This window comes from Scaptodrosophila lebanonensis, unplaced genomic scaffold (assembly GCF_003285725.1).
Source record: "Scaptodrosophila lebanonensis strain 11010-0011.00,11010-0021.00 unplaced genomic scaffold, SlebRS2 tig00000001-arrow-pilon, whole genome shotgun sequence".
NCBI lineage: Eukaryota > Metazoa > Arthropoda > Insecta > Diptera > Drosophilidae > Scaptodrosophila > Scaptodrosophila lebanonensis.
In genome coordinates, this window is record NW_022060529.1 from 8,341,401 (window position 1) to 8,362,530 (window position 21,130).

At 40.8% G+C, this 21,130-nt stretch overlaps 1 protein-coding gene across 1 annotated transcript in view; it reads left to right on the plus strand.

The window, feature by feature from the left end:
- Positions 1-12,650, plus strand: part of LOC115634719 — a 36,840-nt gene extending 24,190 nt beyond the window's left edge. The window contains exons 4-7 of the mRNA XM_030532603.1: positions 6,508-6,717; positions 6,789-7,018; positions 10,137-11,971; positions 12,052-12,650. Coding sequence (XP_030388463.1) covers positions 6,508-6,717; positions 6,789-7,018; positions 10,137-11,971; positions 12,052-12,211 — 2,435 coding nt within the window. The 3' untranslated portion in view covers positions 12,212-12,650. The remainder of the gene's footprint in view (positions 1-6,507; positions 6,718-6,788; positions 7,019-10,136; positions 11,972-12,051) is intronic.
- The last annotated feature ends 8,480 nt before the right edge of the window (positions 12,651-21,130 follow it).

Genomic DNA, 21,130 nt, shown 5'->3' on the forward strand with positions numbered 1-21,130 from the left:
GCCACTCATCGGCGCTCATGTCTCTAACCAAAAAATACTCGTACACATCATAATCCTTTTGTAAGGATTTGCCAACTTCTTGTGCATGGCCCACGCTTCGCTACACATGGCTTTTTCTTGTTGTCGCCCAGTTTTGAAATAAGAGAATGAGTTTTGGGCTTGGACTTGAGCCGGACTGGGCTGGGCTGGGCGTGGGCTTGGGCTGCATTCAATTATCGTGAGCAGTTGGCCATTGTCTCAGGACATCGTCCGTTGGCACTGAACGCTCGAACTAATGAAGTGCTGCACTGCCTTGAGCAGCTGCTAATGCCAGCCATCTAGCCATCCTTGTTTGCCTGGCAACTTGTTCTTGTTCTTATTCTTGAACCCGGCCACTTGGCCGCATGTATAAGCATGTTTTCTGGTTTGTTTCACAGACGAAGCTTAGAACCACTTAAGAAAATCCATTCTCAACTCGAACTAGAACTCGAACGTCCTCTGGCCAACGGCAGAGGCGAAAGCTACTGCGGGTCAAGAAGTGCAGTTTTTCTTCGGTTCGGCTAGCACTCACCTGCTGAGGGTCCCAAATCAACATATAAGGGCAGCGGCTGTTATGTAAGTTTGTGTGTGTGTGTTTGTCCTAATGGCAACAACACAAAGGATTAAATCTAAGATGAACACACACACACACACTCGTTCATAGGACGAAAAATGAATGAATTTATTACGCAACTAAAACAAAAATTGAGACAATTTAAATGCCTCTTTGTGCGTTAATACCCTAACATGAGCCAAGTCGGCCAATTTCGCAGCTGAGCGCCATAGTTTGGGGGCCGGGTTAAAATAAATTACCGCTCCGAGGCATGCTTACTTCATTAGGATTATTTTGCTGTCATTTTACGTTTACGCTTCTGCTTCTGCCTTTCACATTCTGGTGATTTTTCTTATGCCTTTCTCAAAAGCGTTGCTTGGGGAAAGGCGCGCGGGCGGGCAATTGTTAGCAACCCTCTCAGCCCCATTACCCTCATAGCTGACACAGAAACAGTCAACAGTGTGGCAGTACGGATTGCATTTAGAACAAAACACCTTTGGCAAGGGGAAAGGAAGGAATAGAGGGGTGGGGGTGGATGGTCGCCTAGCGACGTGTAAATGCGCTAAACGCGACAGCGAACGATAATAGAAAGAAAATGCCTAGCGGTATTAATAATAAGCGGATTAAAAGTTTTAACATGTTTTCCAGAGAAAAGCCGTTGGAAAATCGAAAGAAAACTGTTTGGCTTGGCAAACGCTAAAGTACGTTATGAGCCAAGCTTGAACTGATTTTATATAAGAAATTCTGTTTACACGCATGTCTATACTATTTTTGGCTTTTTAATTTAAGGAAATTCAGATTCCTTAAATAGTTCAATTCAATGGGTTTGCCAAATCTAGAATATTCTTTAAACTAAATTTAGTAATTCATTTTTAATAACTTGACAAATAAATGTGGATGACAAAGAAATTGATCGATTGTTGTCATTAGGCAATAAGTAGGAACGAACTTGGTGTTCTGTGATTTTTATGATTATATAGTGTTTACATTATTTACAAAAGTGTATTGTGTATTAGAAAAGTTTAAGAGTCCTCTAGCCAAGGCGGCGAAATGTTGGAATTCAGTCTGTTTCCACAGATCAAATTGTGGTCGCTGAATAGAAGCCAATGAAACCTCAAAAAGCGAAACAAAAGTAATTCATTTTCAAACAATTTTAGGACTAGTATGTCTATACTGTTACCAAACAACAATCTTGGAGGCTCGCTTATTCTCTAAAGTCCACCTTTGTTTGGCTCTTCAAGATTCGCGACAGTCTTGGCTTGAGAGAAGCACTTGTTAGTTTTATTGCTCAACTTGAAAAAGTTTTAAAATCTCTTCTTTTTTTGAAGGTAAAGCTAATAACGCCCAGTTCTCAGCAAAGTTCAATGCCTAAGCTTCTGCCTCCAAGCTCTTTGTTACTCTCGTCTGTAATTCGCTTGAGGCATCAAGTCTATTTTCATTTTATTTTGCTTCTTAATATGTTTTCTTTTGCTGCTGCAAGGCTGGCAAGTTAATGGAGAATGAGAAGCAGGCCGCTGTGGGTGTTGCAACTACAAAGACCCAACGCCCGACTTAGACAAGGATATGCAATGGCCAAGGTGTGAGAACGCAGTTGCTTGTGAAGCGTGCATGTTTTCTTGCTATTGTTGTAGTTTTTGTGTTGTTGTTGTTGCTGTTATTGTGTTTGTTCATCTTCATGTTGGTGATGTCGCTGTGGAAAGTTCTTAAGCAGCCCGACGCAGTCTTGGCATTAAAAATTAAAATGCACACATTAAAAATTCTACTAAAAAGAGTTTGCAATTAAGTAGGACTTAAGTTGAAGTGTAAATAAAAATTCAAACACACACACACACACAGTCCCACATACACACATATAGAGACGACTGGCGCTTGCTAAGACAGCTTTCAATTTGCCAGCTTCTTAACGCCCCGAAAAACTTACAACAATTTCCTTAAGACTGCCGCTTAATTTCCGGTCACTCTCACTATTACTTTGGAAAACAAACACACACACACACACCCACACTCGCTCACACTCACAGATATGCATAATACCATATATGGTATGGCAGGCAGTTAAGCACTTTGAAATCCTTGAAATTTTTTGCGGCTCCTGGCCCTAAAACTTTTCACTGGTCAGCCACTGATAAGCAAATTCTTACAGCTCACTTGACTTGACCAGAACATAGCCACCCCTTATGCATAGTTGGACCCAACACTCAAGCACACCCACACGGAGAATTGCTATTTACGGTTATTAAAACTTTACTAGTCTATAAAATTTTAACTTTCATACCCAAATCACTCAAATCATTTTAATAAGTAAATTATGAACATTTTCATATAAATAAACAATAAACAATTTATTTTGCCATGTTCATGTCCTTGTCCCAATCTGTTTCCATCCCTTCACGAAAATCACTTCAAGACAAAAAAGCATAACAACAAATATTTGCTGGAAGGATATTTTCGTGCAAACTAAACGGAAAACTTACATAATCCCTGCCAGCAGCCACTTAAATTGCTACGCATGTCCATGTCTTCATGATGGTCTGTGAGTGTGTGTGCTTATATAAGGATTAAGTCGTTTTGATGTTGTGCACAGGCAGACGGTTCATAATTATTTGCCTATACACGCACACGGTCCTTGTTGTTGGGCAGCCAATTGGTCAATTTCTTATTAGAAGCAAGTCGCAAAGACATTCCTATTACCACTCCCTTTCCTCTTTCTCCCTTTTTTCTTCTTCCCCCTCCATGTTTGCTAACATTTGTGAAACTTTTGCAGTTTCAAATCCATATTCTACTCCTGTGAATTTCCATAGCTAATTAACATCGTTTGATCAACCAAAGCATACTTTAAGGCGCTTAGCTGCAACAAAATGTTAAATTCAATCAAAAGAAAATTTCAAATGCCACTTATTCCAATATGCAATTTAAATATTGATTTGGACTTGCAAGCGAAAGTTCAATTCGAAAGTTGAGGAAAATTTCACAGCAAGGGTGGAGTGTTGGAGGGCACTGGGAGCTTCATTATACTGGTATAGCGCTCAGAAATGCTGTAACGTTACAAGAGTGCGACGTTGGCGCAGGATAATAAATCTTAAGCTGCCGCTGATACGCCGCATGCGAAAGCGGCAAAGGGCGCATGAAAAAAGTGCGATATGAAGGACCGCACAATATAGACACAGAGGTAGCGACAATATCTGTGCACGCAAGGAGAGTTCATTACAAATCGTTTGTCAGCTTAATGCGGCATGGGGGCAGTGAGCTCGCCTGTCTGTCTGTCTGTCTGTCTATCTGCCCATCTCTGGTTCAGTTTTAATGCCTCAAACGTTTTTAATTCAATTTATTTTTCCTGCTTTCAGTACCCATCCCCATCCCCATAGACTATACATATTTTTACTGATAATGCTAATAAGGATAAGCGCTGGCTGGCAACGCTGCCAAGGATTTTAAAGCTGCACAGCCTGTGGGCAATTTACTGGGCTATCCAGGACCTGGCAGCAGTCAAAATTTTTGGCGAATAATCCAAACGCTCGCAGCACTTTCAATTTTATAAAGTAAGCGCTGTCGTACCCGAAGCACAACAATTAGCGAACTGCATTCTGCATATATACTTAGTATATGTATCTGGCCAGACATATGCACTAGCATGAAATCCGCTTTTGTTTCAGCCCCAAAATCATGGTGCAGGATAATAGATTTAATGAGTTTATTATTTCCCAGCTGCCGCGTGCATTTACATTGTGCCCCAAATGTTGTGCGTCCAAAACGTTTGTGCACCACGACTACAATAACATCGGCAGTTGGAGGCGTATGTGAGTAAGAGTGTAGAGCGCCCACTTATACATGCCTAATAGTAATTTGAACACTGGTTAGAGAACTATACGCGAAATTAAAAGCGGCAAAACAGGCATATGTTTTAGGAATAAGTGGGGCTCCCATTAGGGTGGTTAGATGAAAGCAATTTATGAATTGAATGTTACTTGGCAGCCGTTCCCTCTATACAAGTATGTTACATAGCTTCGGAAATTATGAAGCAGATCAAAAATGTCGAAAGTTGTGAAAAATATAACACTGAGGTTGCAATTTGTCAGATGCATATTATTAGCATCCGATAACTCTGAATTATTTCGATTCCATTGTTGTAATCAACTTTTTTTTGTCAATATTGTGTAATTTAGTTTAAAGAATTTAATTAAACTATCTATAATTAGTGTGCACATTCAGAACTTTTCTGTTTATTTAGTATGAATGATAATGTCCCATATTTTGTTAATTATGTTGTTTATTTTTCATAAACACTGGCAATGTATTTCCAATGGTTGAATACCCCTAATGTGGGTTCATGAAAATTGCACAACACGCAACAGTATAGTTAGTACTATATAAAGAGGGGGAAATTCGATAGTATTGTCTGCACCAAAAGCTGCTGATATTGGCTTCCGAAATATTCTTTTTTGTGGATCTACTTATGATGGTTGGCACCTTAAAGTGTTGGTCGCTTTATGCTCGAGCGGGCGTGTGAGTCCTAAGGCTACCACAGCAGGTTGATGATAATTCATTATTCCTTTTCCACATTCGTTGTCGATGGGAGACGTGTAATTGATTTATTCATTTTTAATATTTCGTCCATTGAGGTTTTAATGGCAATTAAAGGATTTTCAGGAATCAAACGCACACGCACTCGCTGCCCACGCAACAGTCTCTTTCAACCTTTGCTACGCATACGAATATGCGCTCAAATGCCAATCTGTGTTGCTTACCATTTTTATAATTGGAATAATTAATAATAGCATTACAGCATGCGGTGGGTGTTAAGCTTATTTGTGCCTCATCAGCATCGTGGTGTGCAACTTGCAGCACTAAATGTAAACTCCCATTTCTATTCGCTCAACATTTTCAATAATTACGCGCCGCCAAAAATGTTCAAATTTCGCAAATTCATTTTTAAGCCGCCTGCAATCGGTCACAGAAAAGAGGTACTTCATTAGTAAATGCATTTTAAGCATTATAAACAATATAAGAATAGCATTGCTATACCTTTTTGTATTGTATAATAACAATGATTAATATATGGTATTTTTTATTTTACTTCTCTCATACAATTCTGCTTTCAAGTCTGTTGGAAATATACAAATGTTTAGTTCCCTTTATTTATAGCTTTTATCAGAGAGAGAGAGAGAGAGAGAGAGAGAGAGAGAGAGAGAGAGAGAGAGAGAGACTGGTTCCAAACTTTCTTAGAGGTAGCCTCGGCTTGCAACATCTAGGTCTAGTTTTGTGATCTTCCTTTTGATCATTATACATGTATGACCATCAAAAAAATTACATTTAACATGTTTTGTAATCATTTTCAACGATTCAATCATCAAGTTTATAAGCACATAATAAAGTAGAGAACTTCGATGATTTGAGCACTGGTCTTAAATTTTTATGTAGTTCCATATTTATGCAGTTAATTAGTATTTCTACACTGAAAAAAAAATCTATCAATATAGCCGTGAAATGCCAAATGGAAGAGGTGCATTATTATTTGCAATATTTGTATAAGACACGCACTCAGGCGGCTGATATGTGCCACTTGATATCATTGAGCTGACCACAACATATTAATTATTATTATTATTTGAAATTGATTTGAATATTCAAAACATAGACCACTTTAAACGGCGCGGCTAACCAGCCCAATTGATAATTTATTTAAATACCTAATGCATGTACTATGTATGTACTATGTATGTATATGTGTACATATTTTCATATAGAACGGCAAATGTTGTGTCTAAAGTGCGTACTAAACCGATTAGCAGTGGGGTAGTGAAAGCGTTTGCATGTAGAAACTACCAATTCCCTTCAAATTCGTTAAGTACTTAGCATTGGGCCTGATAATTTGGTGTGTTGTGGCTATGAAAAATCAGCCGATTAACTCTCGAACCAACTGTGCTCTGTCTTTGCAGCAAAATCACTTCCACTGCACTGCGTGGTGGAGTCCGTGCACTCCCTGCACGCCTCGCTCACCATTGATACGCGCCAGCCGTGGAAACGACGGCCCAATATTGAGACAGACAGCTATGTGATCATTGCAGCAGCCACGCCTTGGAGCGAGATTGTGCAGACGGCGCTTCAGCGTCTAGGATACTCGCAGGAGACGGCCAACACGGCCAGAGGTAAGTGCATCTTTATTTGAGACCTTGTTTTTGGGAGACGGACCTAATCATTCTGTGGTCCTCGTCTGCAGGCTCCCTCATCATCAAACACTGGAAACCCATACCGCTGGAGCAGATCTCGGACAATCCGGCGGTGCCCGTCAGCGATATTGTTGGCGAACTCACCTCGGTCATCACCTTGCGGATTGTGATTTTGCGCCCAAAGACATCGCCCTTCGGTGAGATCAAGGACAAGCTGCTGAAGCTGCTCGTGCTGCAATCGCATGCCGTATTGCGTTCCACCGGCTGTCCCCTGGACGAGGTAAGCTTCTTCAGTATTAGCTCAGACATGGGCTTCCCTTACCCACCTATGCTAAACACCGTGGAATGCTAATTAGGCATTCACTTTGAACTTTCACTTAATTTTGCACTAAGATGGCAATATTCTATAATGATTCGTAAGGGGCTTACGACAACACACGACGCAGCTATTAGCTATTATAGCTTTTTGAAAAGTTGCTAAAACTGGTGAAAATTCTAGAGAAACCCAACAGGCAGTAGCCCATCAGCCATCAGTCAGACCTTAAACTGAGCTCAAGAAAGTGGCAGTAGCTGTGGCAATGGCAGTGACAATGGGAGTGGAAGTTTAAGGAAACTTCCTGCCAATTGCCTTGCCTACCAATGCAAACTCAAGCCGCTAATTTGTGTGAATTGAGAAACGTAAATAGCCCACACATACACACATATATGTATTTACATACAATGCAAAGGGATAGACAGCCAACTGTTGCCAACAAAAGTTTTTGTTGGCCGATTTATAAGCGAGCGAGGTAAGACCAACCACTGCCGTCTCGTCGTCACGTCGTCACGTCATGGTATGTGTGTATGTGTGTGCATATTAAAATCATTCAAAATGTTTTGATAATGACTACAAAGAAATTTTGCTGAGCCGAGTTCATTTATTCGGTTCACTTAACTAATCCTTTTTCGCAATAGTTTTCATATTTAATCAGCTTTACGCTTATCGTACCTCACTGAAATACACACGTCGTCCTTTTTACTGTGTGTGTGTGTGTCTGTGTATGTATGAGCGATTATAAGTTTATATGCGCCATGTCTTAGAAATCGGCTTGAACGATTATTGAATATTTTAAAATGACAGCAGCTTTCATGCATCTGCTTGCTTTAAATGATATCCTTGTCGATGTATTTTTGTAGCGATGGACATTGAGTAGCTATTGTTTGAAATAATGAAGCATTTGAATAATTTGAACATTTTTAATTAAAATTTAATAGCTTCTATATTTGAGTCGTGTTATTTATAAAACTGTGCTTATTTAACTTTTCATATAATTGATTGAAATATTCAATAATTCATAAAACAAATTTTTGACCTTACGTACTACAAGTATATTTATCGAAAAACTGCGAAAAAACTTCAAACAATAACACAACATTAAACTGATATAACTGAAATCGAATTCAGCAGGCTATTTGTATATAGGAAGGTACTATATATACGAACTATAGACACTTATTAGCGAACATACCACCGATTTATTTTGATAAGTTGTTGTGCAAAAATAAATTTTTTTAAATAATTACTAAATGGAAATATTGCGAGTCCCAATAACCATAGAACAACACAATTTTTCATAATAAATAGTGGAAGGTGCTGGCAAATAAATATAACTTTGTATTTGTTTTATTTTGAATGATAACAAACATATAATAGATTTCACTTTATTATTGTGAATATAATATATTTTATTAAAATTTTTTGCCTTATCATATTCTAATGTTCAAAATTAAAAAGCTTCCCTATTGAGTAGCGCTAGCTCTTGTGGGAAAAATTCGTCAGGAGCTACTTGATTTTCATTTTGGAATTTCTAAATAATAATTTCTCAGCAATTCAATTCAATGTTTTTTAAAAAACTTTACCCATCTTGGCGTGTCTAAATCATTCCAGACATATTCCATATTCCAATTAGTTTTCGGTTTCTACGGTTGCGTTTTGTCGGTGCAACGCGTGACCCACTTCCAGTACTTGGTCGTACCCCTTCTGTGTGGCACATTTTACGAAGCAGCTCATAAATCACCGACTGTGTGTGTGTGTGTGTGTGTGTGTAGCCACAGTCAGTTCTATCTGCACCATCATTGTCAACAGAAATCACAGCCAAAATACCCTTCAATTGATATTACGACTATGTCATTGGTTTTATTGTCTATGATTAATATTAGCAACGCAGAGAGCCCCTAATCACTCTGATAAGCATTTCCCATAATTCCAGTTGTCTACACTACCGTGCTCGCATTATTGTTGTTGTTAGTCACAAACGAGTCTGAATGTTTCTTGGCAAGAAACCTCGTGGCCAATGTAGGCGATAGGAAAAATCAAATTAATACCCACACTATGTGCGCGTCAGGCCAGTTTATTTACAATTAGTTGTCGACATATTTGAGTCTGCCCCTAGTCCGCCCCTCGACCCATCCCCCCAGTGTTGCCCACAAGCGCACGTATTTTGTATGTTTCGAGCAGCTTAAGTGATTTGGAGCGCCTCCTTAGCTGATTGCTGATAGCAGCGTCATTATCTAGGCAGAGAAGTGCACGTTTTGAGGCGAGATATAAAGCAATATCTATGGCTGGCTGACTGTATGGGTGGTTTACCATTCCGTACGTCTGCTACTGTGCGTTCAACCCCCCAGCTCAAATCTATTTCAGAAACGTTAAATTCAATTTTAATCGCATAAGCCTGTATGTCGTCGCCTATCAGCGACTATCTGTTTATCGCCATGAGGAGCTGGCGGGACTTGCTATTCATTTAATATTGGTATCGTAATAGACGATTTTGGTGTTTTGCTGCTCGTAGCGTTTTTGCAATCAGCTGCACCCCCCACGCCCATCGTCGATTCCCTCCGCTGCACATGGAGCCATTTTTATGGCTAAGTAAATCCCAGCACTTGAGGGGTTTACCCGCATCGACACTGATTTTTATGATAGTTGCTTAGGGTATAAGCTGTTGTCGGGGCTACTGGCGTCAGTTGCATCGCCTAATGCCGGGCGCATGTGCATTACGTACTTGTACACCATATGATGCTAAGCTCCTTGATAACTATGATCAGCAGCTTTATTGTCAGTCAATTGTCATTTGTTTTTGAATTGGAAACCTTTTTATGACAATGATAGTATAGACCTGTTAGGTCACAGCCTAGTCTGGCAAGGTTCCGGAGAATGCGTGAAGCACACTTCACTTCACACTCCACTTTTTCAGATTTCATGTGAGGCATTGCCGTACCACCATTATCCTGCCCTCCTAGTGGCTCAGCCGTTTGAGTCATTTCAAGAAAAAGCTGCTAGTTTGAATAATTATCTGATTGTGTGCATTAAGGCTCGCTTTGTTTGTACTGTAAGTGTAATTGAATAACTCTGTTTCTTGCAGGTAACTCTCTCCCAGATCTGTCGAAGCTCGCACCAGAACACTTATGCCATGCCTGGTGGCGAAATCTCTGATGAGCTGCGACGCAAATTTGACCAGTGGTGGTCGAACCAATTGTCACCCCAAGCCGCCATGACGCCAAAAATGTTACCCTTCATGTCCGCACCGGCAGCGGTGCCCAATGAGATGGACTTTCCTGTGGGTACTGCCATGGCCGCGGCAGCAGCAGCAGCCGCACATGCCGCAGCAGCGGGTGCTGGTGCCGCTTCTCTATCCGGGGGTAATCCATTGGGCGCAATAGGCACTCGCGAATCTTTGCTGCTGGCCAGCGAGGCGGCGGGACATCATGCTGGCGCTGGGAGTGTCGGACAGGGTAGTGCGGCCTCCCATCACGGTAACATGTTGGTACATCCGGCCATGCACGCTTCCATGCACCACCATCATCATGCAGCTCACGCCCAATTCCCCAACCAAAAGACGCGTATGCGCACCAGCTTTGATCCGGAAATGGAGCTGCCAAAGCTGCAGAAGTGGTTCCAAGAGAATCCACATCCCTCACGGCAGCAAATACAGACGTATGTGGTGCAGCTGAATGCGTTGGAGTCGCGGCGAGGTCGCAAGCCGCTCGATGTCAACAATGTGGTTTATTGGTTCAAAAATGCGCGTGCTGCACAAAAGCGCGCCGAGATGCGCGGCGGCTTGGGCACAGCGATGAGTGCGCTGGGGCATGCTGCCATGAATGGTTACCTCAGTCAGCATGCACAGCTGGGCCAGAACTCCAGCAGTAGTGCTGGTAGCCAGCCCATGAGTATGGGAAATCTGTCGATGTCGCATGACTATCTGAAGAGCCCAATGAGCCTTAAGTCCGAGGACATAGACACCATGTCGCAGCACTCCGATGAAATGGAGGACGAGCCCAGTAGACCTAATACGCCGCAGCTGCCGTTGTCGCTCACCATGCACGAGCGCAATCGCAGCTCGCCAGCGTCCAATGCTGATGAGCGTGGTGAGGATCCAACGCGTGCGGCTGGTCAGCGCACCAAGAGTAGGGGTAGTGAAGAGCGGGATATCCTAAATGGTGTCACTTTATTGCGCACTAGTCGCTCTCACTCGCGGGAACTGAACGAGGATGAGCGTGAGGAGAAGGCGCCACATCTGGCGACCGATGCACCAGATAACGACAACTCCAACGGAAATGCTTCAGCCGAGGAGCGTCAGTTGAACGCTGAGGCTGGCAATAACAACAACTTAGCTGGTGGTGGCGAAAGCAATAATATTAGTAGCAACAATAACAGTAATAACATTCACAAGCCGACCAATAGCGAGGGCATGCAGCAGGATGCGGATGTTACGTCCAAACAGGCCACACCCAAAGAGGAAGATGAGGATCTGGACATGGACGAGGATGACGATGACAATGAAAACGATGCCAGTCACCTGGATGAGTTTCGTTCCCCATCACCCGACATGACCGGTGCTGTGGTCCCGCACAAGGATCAGTTGCCATTTCCCATGGTGCCCAACTCGATGTTCTCTCAGTCGTTTATGTACATGAGCCACTACATACCGGCATTTGGTCAAGCCGCTGCTGCCCACCCACATGCTCATCATGCCGCCGCCGCTGCCGCCGCCGCAGGTATGCAGCCCAACCCGCTTATGGGTGGCGGCGGTCTTAACTTGTCCAGCATATCGAACGAGGAGCGTCGCAAACGCAACCGAACCTTCATTGATCCGGTTACCGAAGTGCCGAAGCTGGAACAGTGGTTTGCCATGAACACGCATCCGTCGCACAATCTGATCCTTAAGTATACGGAAGACTTGAACACCATGCCGTATCGGTAAGACATTCCCTCACTCTCTCAGCCTCCAAGTCCCGGTATTTACAGCCTGTTCTTGTGCTTCTTTCTTCTCATTGCAGTCAAAAGTTCCCGCGGCTCGAAAGCAAAAACGTTCAGTTTTGGTTCAAGAATCGTCGGGCCAAGTGCAAGCGCCTAAAGATGTCTCTCTACGATAACAGCCAATGCGCTCAGCTGGGCGGTCTCAACTCCTTTGTCCCGAAGTACGAGGAGCGGGACTAAGCAGAATTCCCCCTACTTTGCGAGTTTCGGTAGCATTTGTAAATATTACATATGATAGAAAAAATTAGTTGGCTCCTGTCGGCCATCCATCATCTATTTGAGACACACTATATTTCAGCTATTAAATATTATAAAGAAATGAAAAACATATACAAATAATACCATAAGGATCTACATAATCTAGTTTAGCGAACTCAGTTATGACATTGACTTTAAGTATTATAGGAAAAGAGTCCCAGTAAACGGCAGCATGCAATTGCCAGGAATGAGTTATTTAGTAAAAATTAGAGCAAATACGAGTACTACTTCAACTATATAGTGGGTGGGCGAAGGGAAGGCGTGGCAAATTGGTTGAGCCACGTCTCTAATCAAATATCTAACAACTATGTATTTTAATCGTTTTGAAAGATAAAGATAAAAATAAAAAACCAAAACCAAAGAGAGCATGATTGAAATCGTTATTCAAGCGATATGTAAATAATATTGATCTAAGTAATTGTTTTGAAAATTAAAATGTTTGATTTTTCAATTTTACTTAGTTGTGGACGTTCTGCCTTATTTAAAAATTGCTTTCAAGCTAATAACATATCGCAGCTGCTTGCAAATCATTGAAATTTTGCGGCGTTGAATAATAATATGCTTGAAACATTTTATATTCGTTCATTAATCTTGTTTGGTATGAAATACCTAATTGCTAGAATTGCTAAAACTCTAAACTAACTCTAAACAATTATGAAAATATCAAGAGAAGAAAATAAACAAAAAACTATGTTTTACATTCTTACTCTCTAGTTAGAAAAGTAGCTGTTTTATAGGAGTTTTCGTTGTGTTAGTTTTAAAAATTAAAGGAAATGGATCTATGTCCATTGAATACCTACTACTACTTGTATTTATTCTCTTTAACTAATTGAATTTTGGTAGGTGTATCAAGAAATGCAGCATTTGAAGCTACAAAGAAGTTTAATAAACTGTTCCACTAGTTTGATAAGAATTCAACAAAACATAAATAATATCAACTACATAAAATTACATGTAATTTATTGCAAACATTAAGAACATTCAATTTTATAAGCAGATAAATACAAATTAAAAACCACACACACATTTACACCTACAACTATCTATACATATATATATTCCAAGCAATTATTAAATGATTAAATAAATACAATTTTAAATGTCAAATTACAACAAACGGATTGATGTCTTTCTATTTTCGATCGGGGAGTCATCTTTCGAACTTGCTATAAGCAATGGAAATTAAGTCTTTTAAACGTTAACTAATATATTAACTGATAGTGGTTGTGAAGTTTTCTATACTTCTGTTTTCAAACATGTTTTCTATTCAAAGTAGACGTTCTCTGAATATAATCCTACATTAAATCGGCGAAGCTTAAAGAAAAGCGTTTCAAAAGCAAATGTTTGGCATGAATAATTAAACGATAATAGGTGGCATGCAGAGCACATTCCATATTTATACAGCACTTAGAAAATTTCGAAATGTACCTGCGAATTGCACGCTGATTTTCCAACATCAAATGCATCTCCTAATGTGCAAAGTGTGCACAACATATGCACAGAAATTACGTGCATTCTGGAGGGGGGTAGGGCAGGATCGGGTGGGTAGAGTGCTGGTGGTTTTCTACAAATGTGTAATAATGTATTTGGCAATTTCTCATATTCGCAGCACATGATGTGCTTTATTTCCTTGTGCCTTTGCTTTTTTATTCATTTTTTTTGGCTATGCGCTGATAAGCAGACTGGAAATAAATATGCATACGCAGAAAGCGAACAAAATGGACTCCTCCTTTCGTATTTATTCAGCTGCGGCTGCGATGCCACACATTGTGCCACACGACGTATGAGTTATCTGCTCGAGCAAGTATATTAGCATCGTCGTGCGGGCATCTTCGCGCCAGATATGAAACAATATATTAGCGCCAAACTTTATTTCTTTTCTTTCTTTATTTCGCGTTCGCCTTTACAAATATAAAAAAGTACATGCAACACACAAAAACACACGCACACACCCACACACACCCACCCACATGTGGAGGTGGAGTGTTGGTGGTGGTTACTAAATCAGCAGTAAACATTATTTCTGATTTTAAGAGGTGTGTGGGTGTGTCTGCATGGATGTGCATCATTTGTTATCGCGAACTTTTAAATTAAATTGTGAGCGAGTAGGAAGAGCAGCACGTAACATGGCGCCTTTCCAAAAATTTATGAGCATATTTTTAGGCGGCCATATTAAATGACTTTATTTATGAATTTCATAGAAAGCATTATGAGCTTTTAGGCGGCTGATTATCACCATGAACGGCAATACTTGGACTGAAGGGCTATTTAGAGTTTTTACACTATTTTCGACCCTATCATGGTCCCTGCCAGGCGAATCCTTCTATTTCTTTAAATAGTAATGTTTTATATGGCAAGTGGTCGCCCAATCACAAGGCTAGTAGCCACACATATACTAACATTTGTGTAGTCGTAATAAATAAAACGAAAAAACACCCTCGCAAATCATAAAACAAATCAAAACTTTCCTCCCCTTGGTTACAAAAAAAGGAAGAAAATGCAAACATACTCCGCCTGTTCCCTAAAGTACTTTGTGCTGTTGTGAAAATACATAAATATTTACATAACACACTTAATTCCTGTACGCCTCAGAAATGTTCTTGCCAAATGCCTTTCGTTCGCAAAGAGCAAAATTGCAAAACAGCTCCAGAGTCGAGTGGAATTCCGCACAACTTTATCCATTAATTAAAATTGTTAACGTCGTCTCAGCCTTGCGGTTGGCTCCTGCGTGAAGTTCCACCCCAGTCCACCAATCTGTTTCCAGGTATGCGCCACTTTGTAGAGTTCCTCTATTTTTTCGAGTGGTATTAAAAGTAAATACATAAACAGGCACGAGTGGAAATGAAAACATTTGCATAGGTTCGCCGTGCTTGTGGTTTTCATCGTGGTTTGTGAAAACCGGCGCTCCGCTGCACCAGTAATAAGTTTTCTTGGTAATTTCTTTGCCAAGGTGAAGAGCATAAATCGAGCTTGCGAAAACTTTCTCAAATTTCGTTATAATGTGTAATGGCAAATAAATCTGATTTTGAGTAATTTCAAGAAGCACTTATTTTGCAGCAGTCAAATAATTTTTTTAACTAAATTATTTATTAAGTCTAATTCACTAAAATGTAATATTTGTATATAAAGTCTTAACAAATATCATAAGTTTGTATACTCGAAATTGCAAAAACAATATCTTAAAAGAGTTACATCTAGCGCTACTATATATATATGGGTATATTATGGCTATATTATAGTTTATATCTTTCATTCAATATAGCATATTGAGCGTTTCGATCTCATGTTTAAGATATAAATCTTATTATAGATGGTGGCCTAAGCCATACTTTATCTCGTTGTAAATAGTTTTGATAGAAAACTAGATATTTTAATTGCAATTTGAAATTGTCATTATTGATTTATTCATATTAGGTAAGGGTAGGTTAGGTTTAAATTGGGAATCAATTCGAGGAGTGGTTTAATAGTCTATTAGCATCTTACAGTGTTTAAAAATAGTAGTAATACGAGCCATGTATTTTTATTATTTTATAATTGTTTAATTATTCTTATTATTTTTAGTATTATAAAAATATATCATGCTTTAATTATATAATTGCTGCTTTGTTTATTTCTCTCTGAGGCACGAAGTAAGCTCATTGCATTTTATTAGTTAGCTTTGTGAAGTATTGAAACTATACAAGCAGTAGAAGGATAAAAGCCAATTTATTAAAAGGAAATTACAAGCGACTTGAGGTCCAAAACTGAGTGCAAGCAAACCGAGAATTCAAAAGACAGCAGGAACGACTGTTCCTTTTCTGTTGTGCAGCTGCGAAAATGAATTTCTTTTTGGCAATTAATGCCATGCCAAATACACGAAATGAACACAGAGTAGAAAGCAAAAAGGACAAGGGACCTGCAGCAGTAAAGGACCAACGAGGACGAGTCTGGTGTGGGCGTGAAGGCGGAGGCAGAGGTGGGTGCTGCCGCATGCTTTGCCGCATAAATAGTTTTGCGGCTTTGACTGATATGCGATGGCAATAAAACTAATGAGCGTGCGAGCCAACTAGTTGGCGGTGGTTGGAAGGCATAGTACTGGCGCTGTTGCTGTTGTTGTTCTTGTTGTTGTTGGTAAAGCGGATGCGAATGCGGATGCTGTAGTGGTGGGTGTCTACAGGACACTAATTTGGCAAATTGACTGCGCAAACAAAACAAAAACAAGCAGGCAGAGGCAGAGGCAGCGGCAACGGAAAACAAGCGAAGGGGAAGTCAAATGAATAAACGCAAGTCCAATTAAATGGTCATAAGTAATAATAATTCCACTTTGATTTGTGACATTCGCTTTCGACGGCAATTCGAACGACTATGTTGGCCGAACACTCTTTCCCCAAACCGAAAATGTTGCAATTGTTTTGGTTTTCTAAGTAATAAATCAATAATCGGTAATTCGGGAGACGTGAAATTTGAGTTCGAATGTCAGGGAAGCATATTAATACGCTTGAGATTAAACCTTTATGTGTTAAACATTTTTAAGTACTTACACAATACAGATACATAAGATGAAATACAGAGCGAAACGAATTAAAATCAAATCATCAAAGGGCTACTAATGAGCAAACAAAGATGCTAAAAACTTACTTCAAGTTTAATGAAGCTATGTATTTATAGTTTATTTAAATATTTTAAGAAATAGAAATCCATTTCTTCTACTCATTTTTTTTGGAGTTAAAAAAGATTTCTTTAACCGAGTTATATCTCGTTTTGCTTAATGACTTGTTTGTTATATTGCTTCATGAATATCATAGGTCTTCAATTTTGTAGGCTAGATCTGGTTTGTAAAGACAAAAAACGAAGAAAACAGCGTGTGTTTGGTTAATTCTGGTCACTTCTTGGTTTTTAGTGCAGCCGTAAGCTGTTTATCGGAACTTGGACCATCCGCCAAACTAACCAAAAGGAAATGATATGAAATATTTTGTATATTGTGCGACTCTGAAATGTGTGTGATTTATGTAATTATTTTCATTGTTATGGACTCAAATACTAGAGTGTCTGTCGAATGGCAATACTTTAATTACAGGGCACGGAGATATCATTATTTCAAGTAGCTCTTCGTATCCATATCTTTGATGCACAAACGGCCGGTTCAGCCCCTCAACGATTTTCCTAGGGCAGAGCTACAACCCCACAGCCCGCCACAACATAGCATTAAACCTTTAGCAGGAGTTGTAAGAAGTGCCATCAAATGGTAATAATTCTTGTTAGGAAGGCGGCCACGTCTTTGCAAAGATTTACGCAAACATGGCTCTGTAACTGACTCACGTGGTCCTGTGCCTGCGACTGGTCCTGGATGGCCACTGTCCCATGCTCTAGTCGCTTGCTGTTCTAGTTGAGATATTTTATAAGAATATGACAACACGGGCTTAAGTCAAAGGCGCCAGCTGACGCACACTTGGGCGTAGGAGTGGCGGGAGAAGGACGTTTTATAGTTGCTTGTCGGCTGCTTGGCATCGGGCGATTATTATTTATTTTCTTAATTACGTCTTAACATCCGCCATGAAGTATGCCGGCAAATAGGACGCTGGCACCTGCACGGCCTGTGGGGGTGAGCCAATCTCACACACACACACACGCACACACACACACAAGCCGCCATGTAGCCCATGTGTGCGATCCGCAGGATGTAAAACATCCTTGATGGGGCGATGAGGTTAGGGGAGGGGGTACGGTGGTCGAGTGTCTGCGAGTGCTCGAAGTTCGCACATGCTACCAGTTTTGGCAGGAAACTCTAAGCCTTCCCGTTTTGCTAGTTTTGGCCCGTCGCGGCACCTTATCCTGCACACTCCCGCTGTCAGCCACACCCCTCCCCACCACTCCTCCACATCCTGCCGACAGTCGACTGTCGCTTGTCTTGGCTACGCCTTCGCCGTAATAAAAAGACTTAACAACGCGAGTTGTTTAATTATTATTTATGACACTCGGCAGCGCAGATTATTACCAAACGTTTGCTCCATGCTCAGGCGGTGGCAGAAGATTTGCCGCCACTTTGATTTACCGTTGCTAGCGAGTCAGCAGGCTGGCTAGCTTGCTGGCTGTTTGGCTGGCTGGCTAACTGGAAGGCAGGCAGGCAGGCGTTGTGGAGCATTGGAGCAAGGCGCGACTATTTAAATCAATTGTAAATTCACATTTCATTCCAACTCAATTCATTTTCATAAAATCCACGAGCACGAGCGCTGCTAAAACTTTCACTTTTTCCTGTTCCATATAATTTACGATGATAATTATGGCAGCAGCGAATTACCCCCAGGGGAGCTAAGCGCGCACAATGCCAAGAAGTAAAAAAAAGAAGCGACCGACTTAGGCTTACACCATGGCCGTTGTCCTGTCCTGCCGTGCAGCAAATGTAAAAATGATAATCCCATTGTCAGGCGATAATTCAAAACTTCGACTGAACGCTGGACGCCAACGAGTAGAGCCAAGAAATATTTTAATGTTTTGAAAAGATTTATGTAAATGCTCTCTCTTTCTTGAGGCACACCTTGCACTCGGCCATGAATATGCATGTGTCCTGTTCGCATCCTGGCTGAGCTCAAGGCATGAATTATGCTGAGTCTTTTGCTTTGCACTTAATTGGAAATGCTTGCCGCAAATTTGTGCTGATAGCGGAGCAGAAGGGGTAGCTTTCTGCCAAAAAAGATTTGCTCATTAAACCGCCACTCCCACTCCCACTCTCTCTTTCTGACTCTGAGTGTGTGTGTGACTGTGTGTGTGTGTGTGTGTGCGTGCACGCCGCAGGTATACTTTTCATAAAACTAATACGAATTGATTTATGACTCTGTGTGGCGCTGGTGAAAGGCTTGCGGCTTGCTCGCTTGTCTTAAAAATGTTTAAGTGCCATTTGGTGTGCCTCTTCCACTGGCGCAGTCTCTGGTAAATCTGTATGCCCCCGACCCCAACGCCTACCAACTCCCACCCTCTGGAAAGCATTTGGCCCCCAACCCAAAGAATTGCTTGCTATCTTCTGGCAACTGCTTGGCGTTTGTGTCCAAATCTTTGCCAGGCTGTCAAACTTTTGCTGGCACGCTAAAAATGCTTAAGGTGCACGTTACGCTCCGCAGAGACTCCTTTGAGAGTCCTTTGACTTCGTCGCTGGCTGAGGCAAGGGGTGCATTGCTAAGCTTATAATTCATAAAGCATTTAAGTTGGCCAAAATCGAAATTTATTGCCATTTAAGATATTTGCCGAGCGCTACATACAAGTACATGCGGGGAATGTGGAGGAACACTGGGGAATGTCCTTTGCCATTTTCAAACAGCACTCGACTCGTAATTAAAGTCGTTCGGCATATCTCCTTAAATAATTCCGCCAACTGCCGACTGCTTAAATATTAAATATGCAAATGGGTGTGGGCCTATGTGTCATTTTTAACGTATCACCATGCAGATAGAAGCAAATTGTTTTCGTCTTATTATTATATTTTTTTCGTCCTTGCCACAGACAATAAAAACTCAATTTGTAGCACGCTCGCAGGCGCTAAGGCATAAAAATAATCAAAGCTGTGTAAAAGAAAACGTGTATGATGACGATTGACTGCGATTAGAAGGCCCATAATGTGGTCTCTGTGATATCTTTATGACATCGGCACAAGACACTCGAATGTACGAGTATGTGTGTGGATGGGTGTGTGGGTAGTTAAGGGTGATGGTAAGGACAGCATCACAATTTTCAGTGCTAAAGAGCTCGCCACTAAGCTGTCAGTTGGGACTCATCGTTTTCTTTCTGGCTGACAATGTCCAGCGAAGCACTTCGAACTTCCGTCGGGCGGACACGCCCACCTGCCACATTTCGCTTTATCAGTGGCGCTTCACGTCACAGCTTCTTGCCTTTTGCGGATGGCCGCTTATCTGTGTGCACCGCAGCTGTCATTCGGTATGGCAAAGTTTTTGGCTGCACTAAGTGGGGCAGTAAAAACCCAAAAGTAAATAAAAAGCACTTCTTTTCTTATTAAAAATCACCGCGCAAATGCCCAAGACAGAAAAGAATGAAGAAAACGCTGGAAAAACGCTTAAAATCGAGTCGCCCAGATTAGACAAGAGAGAGCAAAATTCAAAGTCGAAATCAAAATCAATCCATTAACAAAAGCACACAAACGACCCAGCTGACAAGGACCAAGGACTAGGCATTAACTTGTGATTTCAACTGTGCAAATTCCCAACGTCAAGGCGTTGTCGCTGTCGCTGACTTTGCATGGCAGTGCCTGCTAATTATCCTGTCAGAGGGCGCGTATCGGCCACAAAAGCTGCTGCGCTTCATTAAAATGACAAGAAGGCGATTTGTGGAATACAATGTATTGGTAAAAAACGATGCACAGTGGGTTGAGTCGTTGATTTGTACACACACTTTGTTCTCACGTTTATGAAAATGCAGTTATTTTTATTGCTTTGTTTTCAGCTTACAAATTTCCAGTCATTTTGCCCATCTTTGGGTCGAATTTTCCATGAATCTGATTGAAAAAGACTCGTGGAGTCTCTTAACAAAATAAGTGTTATAATTCTTATGTTATCAGATATCACTTCTGTGATTTTTATAAGGCTATCTATTCTGGATTATGCTTACTCTGATATCCAAATTTCATTTTTCTTAACTTATTACTATTAATTTGTAATGTGTTTACTTATATTGTAAAAAATATTTTTTACTGCTTAATCACCATTACTATCATAGCTTTCATAAGTTGTATAACCAACCCTAAAGTTCTTAGGCTTTGGATAATCCTAGACAGTTTCTGGCATAATATAATATAATTTTGTTCTTTATCAATATTTGCCGCAGCTTAAGAGAATTAAAAAATAGCAAGCAAAATTG